Source organism: Bison bison, unplaced genomic scaffold (genome assembly GCF_000754665.1).
Source record: "Bison bison bison isolate TAMUID 2011002044 unplaced genomic scaffold, Bison_UMD1.0 scf7180017864492, whole genome shotgun sequence".
Lineage (NCBI taxonomy): Eukaryota > Metazoa > Chordata > Mammalia > Artiodactyla > Bovidae > Bison > Bison bison.
This window is the reverse complement of record NW_011495051.1, coordinates 3,577,537-3,582,160: the sequence shown is the minus strand read 5'-3', so window position 1 is coordinate 3,582,160 and position 4,624 is coordinate 3,577,537. Positions and strand designations below refer to the sequence as shown.

Below are 4,624 nucleotides of genomic sequence, written 5' to 3'. Positions count from 1 at the left end.
CCACGCCGTGCAGCCAGGGAGGAAGCACCCCACTGTCCTCTTTGTGTATGGAGGCCCACAGGTAGGCATGCCCCTCCCCCATACCCCCCATCCAGGGCTCTCGGGGCCCCTCCTAGCGCTGCTGCCCATCCCCACTGACCTCACTGCACAGCCTCCTCCCCCTTTCACCTGGTGATACTCCCTGTCCCTCTGGGAAGCCCCCCTAAACCCCGTCTGTGTGTCTGGGCCACCCACCCAGCAGTGACCCACTCTTACCCCTGGTCAGCAGCTTGGAGCTCTGGGCCCAGCCCTCTGAGAAGGGGACAGGCCAGGCAGGCAGGTTGGCAAGCAGGTGCACCTAAGACAGCGCTTCTCAGCTGGGGTGGCTGTCTCCCAAGAGACACTTGGTGACATCTGGGGACATTTGTAGTCATCACAGCTGGGGTGGAGGTGCTCCTGGCATCTAGTGGGTAGAAGCCAGAGGTGCTGTCAACACCCTACAGCCAGCAGGACACCACCCAGAAGATGAGGAGGCCCCAAACATGAATTGTGCCGAAGTAAGGGACCAGCATAAGCCACATTACTTGGGGGACACACCACCCGGCACCACCAGCCTGCCACGCTCCCCATCAGCTTCTGTGTCTGTTTGTAGATAAAATAGAGGGGTAGAAAAGAGGCAAAATGTAGCTGAAGAAATAAGGGAGTAATTCCAGGGAGGAACTTGGGCAGGGGCCTTCCTCTCCGTGCCATCCATAGTCTTCATGATAGAGTGCAGGCCTCATCTTTAGACTCACACCTGCCTTGCCTTCCCCACAGGTGCAGCTGGTCAATAACTCCTTCAAAGGAATCAAGTACTTGCGGCTCAACACCCTGGCATCCCTGGGCTATGCTGTGGTCGTGATTGACGGCAGGGGCTCCTGTCAGCGAGGGCTTCGATTCGAAGGGGCTCTGAAAAACCAGATGGTAATGTCTTTTCCCATTCCCTTCTTGTGTGATGAAGGTGGGGGGACCTGGGGTTTGGGGGAGGCCCTGGGGCACCTTCCTCAAGGACAGTCTTGGCCAGGGTGTCAGTCCTATGGGGCAGCCTATGGAACTAGAGGAATGTCCACTCTGCTGCTCAGCTCTGAGTGGTGCCCCGTGGGGAGACAGGTATACATATACCCTACCTGGTGCCTAAGACCCAGATGCAGCCAGGCATGTCAGTATAGGCCCCTTCAGCAGGAAGCCCCGAGGGCTAGGCCAGATAGGCACTGGTGGCTGTGGAAGTGGTAGTGGCGGTGGTGGTGAGGATGGTGATGATGGTGGGGATATTGATGGTGGTGGGGGTGATGCTGGTGATGATGAGGAATTTGATGGTGATAATGGTGGTGTTGAGGATGGAGGTGGTGGTGCTGGTGGTGGTGATAACACCAGCTGTTTGAGTCTTGGCACACACCAGGCCTCTGAATACAGGATACCTTGCATTTCATTTCATCCTCACACTCACTGTAAAATCCGTACTGTTCATGTTAACCTCCTTAATTTTGGGGATGGGGAAACTGAGGCCCAGAGAGGGGATGTAACTTTATCAGAGCCAGCCAGGAGATGGCAGGGCAGGGTTGGTGCCAGGTCCAGCTGACCACCACCCCGAGAGGTTTGCACAGGACCTGGAGAGAGGGTGACTTCCAGAGAGGGCCCCCTGCGAGGGAAGGGAGACAGTGGGGCATGGGCCTGGGAGGAGGCCACTGAGGGGTACCTGGCCTCATTCCCCAGGGCCAGGTGGAAATCGAGGACCAGGTGGAGGGCTTGCAGTTCGTGGCCGAGAAGTATGGCTTCATTGACCTGAGCCGGGTGGCCATCCACGGCTGGTCCTACGGAGGCTTCCTCTCGCTCATGGGGCTGATCCACAAGCCCCAGGTGTTCAAGGTGGGTCCCGCCCCGCCTTCTCCCCCCTGTCTGCCAGCGCCCTCGTGCCCCTTGGAGCCCGCCCCCCCTGGGGGAGGCATCTTGGCAGGGGCCTTGCCACGTGGCTGTTTCTCCCCGCAGCAGCCCCACGGGGACGAGCCCCCCTCCTCATTGCCCGCCACTGCTGACCCCAGGATGGCGTCCGGCTGCACAAAACCCCGCCAGCAGCTCTCTGTGGGAGGCTGAGCTCGGGACCCCGGCCCCGGACGGGCAGAGGTGGGGCATGGTGTGGAGAGCGTCGGGGGAGGGGCCCCCAGGCCGGCGGCGCTGCCAGGGCGATGAGGAGGAGGAGGCAGGAAGGCAGTGGGCCCAGGGAGGGGCCAAGTTCAGCCTGAGCGCTCGCCTAGCTCACCCACCCTCCCACGACAGTGCACGGTCCACGGGGGAGACACACGGAGGGCCCCTCCCCGCCAGCCCCCGTGTGCATGCCCGCTCCTCATGTCCTCCGGGGGAGGCCCCGGGACCACAGGCCAAACGCAGGCTCCCAGGACGTGACCCCTATGTGTGTCTCTCTCTCTTTCTCTGCACCCCTTCACCCACGGTGGCCCCCAGGTGGCCATCGCAGGCGCCCCGGTCACAGTGTGGATGGCCTACGACACGGGCTACACAGAACGCTACATGGATGTCCCAGAGAACAACCAGCTTGGCTACGAGGCGGGTTCCGTGGCCCTGCACGTGGAGAAGCTGCCCAATGAGTAAGGCCCCCTGCCGCCAGATCACCAAGGCCGGCCCTCCCTGAAGTTGGGTTCTCCTGGGGCCGGGTGGGCATGGCTTCCACACCTGCTTCTCTGTCTGCCGGCGCCCCCTCCCCTTCCTCCATCTGCCTCACAGAAAGCAGGCCCCCGGGTTCTCTTGGCCCAAGGAGAGAGGGAAGCCCCCAGCCCTGCCCCCAGAAACATGGAGAGGAAGCTCTAGAATGATACTACTTTGGACACCCTGGCATCCCTTGGCTCCTAAGCACGTAGCCTGCCGTGGGCCCTGTGAGTCGGTTTTGAACCCTAACTGCCTGTCTTGTGGGTTCTGCCTCAGAACCCAGGTCCACAGTGGTTGTAAAACCTACGTGTGTTGGCCCAGCTCTGATATTCCATGTATGCTTTGGGCACTGGTTTCTGATTTTCCCATCGGAAAGAAAATGGCGTGGCCATTTCTGATGTACCTTGTGTCTGGTGAACGTCCACCCTGGCCTCACCTTTAGTGCCAAGGTTCTTGTCCCAGACTGACCCCGCCCTGGCCCCTCTCCCTGCGAGGCCGTTCTCTTCAGTCTAGAGGGTGACTCCAGGGGCCACCATGGTGCAGCCAAGCTCAGAACCCACAGCTCTGCAGCCACTTCCATCCACTTTTGCATTCATCTCAGTTCACTGGAATAATAAAAGACAGAAGCCTGGTGGTTGCCAAGGACTGGGAGCGACTGCTCATGGGTATAGAGTTTGCTTCAGGATGATGGAAATGTCCTGTAACTTAGGATCCAGGTGATGGCTACTTGACATTGTGAATGCACCAAATGCCCCTGAATTGTTCTCTTTAAAATGAGTGAATTTTAGATCATGTATCACCTCAGTAAGCTATTTTTATGTCAAAATTTCAAAAGGAATCATCCTCCACCACCCATGCCACATGTCAAGTGCTTGGTAGCTACTGGTGGTGTAGGGTGAGGCAGGTCTAGCACATTCCAGAAGCTTCTGGGACCTCAGGGCATTCCAGGTACCACTGGCCACACCCTCCCCTCCTGGCCAGGTGTCTCCCAGACGTGCCAGTCATGCCAGATCATTGGGTTGCTCCACCATCTGCTGCCAAGTTGCTGCTTCTGCCTCCTCACTGCCATGGGGCAGGGTGAGAGAAGGGGGTTCGGTCCCAGACCCTCACCCCAACCTTGTCTTCCAGGCCCAACCGCCTGCTCATCCTGCACGGCTTCCTGGATGAGAACGTGCACTTTTTCCATACAAACTTCCTCGTCTCCCAGCTGATCCGCGCAGGAAAGCCTTACCAGCTCCAGGTGAGTGGCTCCTCCCAGGAGCTCTCAGGGTGGGCAGCAGCGTGGGTGGGGAGGGGGCAGTGGGAGGAAACCCATGTCCCTGCCCCCATCCTCATATCTGACTGCCTGGCTCCTCACGGTAATTGGTAATTACCCTGGCTCCCTGGGTCCCCGAGTCCATTCAGTAGATGCCTCGCAGTCCACTCCGCCCTCTGCTGGCCACCTCTGGGAACTGGGGGAGCACACGCTCTTACTGCAGGAGCACATGCGTTATTTTAAACCAAGAAGCTTGCTTTGAAGTTCGGAATCCCACCCAGAAAGTATGAGGGGCACGGGGGGAGTGGTTGGAGAGGAATTCCCTGAGGAGGTGACATTTAAGGATGCTAATGAGTGAGTGGGGATTCAGCTAGGCCTAGGGGTCGGCTGTGGAGGACACTAGACAGAGGAGATTAGTGAAAGGGAGCAGCTCAGGGACAAGAGACCAGCGTGGTTGCAGCCAGCAGAAGAGCTGAGGACCAGGGCCGAGTGACCAGCGTGGCCAGGCGGGCAGTGCCTCCAGTGGTGGGCGGGGCCTAAGTAGTAAGGGCGGGGTCTCAGGCGAGGGCAGGCCCTCACGAGAGGGTGGGGCTTCGGTGGTAAGGGTGGGGCTTTTGTGGTAAAGGGCCGGGCTTTGGGAGTGGGTCTCAGGGGAGGGCTGTATTTTTTTCTAAGGGTGAGGAAAGGTTGGTC

General features: G+C 59.2%; 1 protein-coding gene across 1 annotated transcript in view; it reads left to right on the top strand.

Annotated features, from left to right (window-relative positions):
• The window catches only part of DPP9 (dipeptidyl-peptidase 9), a 36,380-nt gene that overhangs the window by 28,462 nt on the left and 3,294 nt on the right, over positions 1 to 4,624 (top strand). The window contains 5 exon segments of the mRNA XM_010828163.1: positions 1 to 61; positions 796 to 942; positions 1,732 to 1,884; positions 2,476 to 2,618; positions 3,805 to 3,916. Of these exon segments, the coding sequence (XP_010826465.1) occupies positions 1 to 61; positions 796 to 942; positions 1,732 to 1,884; positions 2,476 to 2,618; positions 3,805 to 3,916 (616 nt within the window).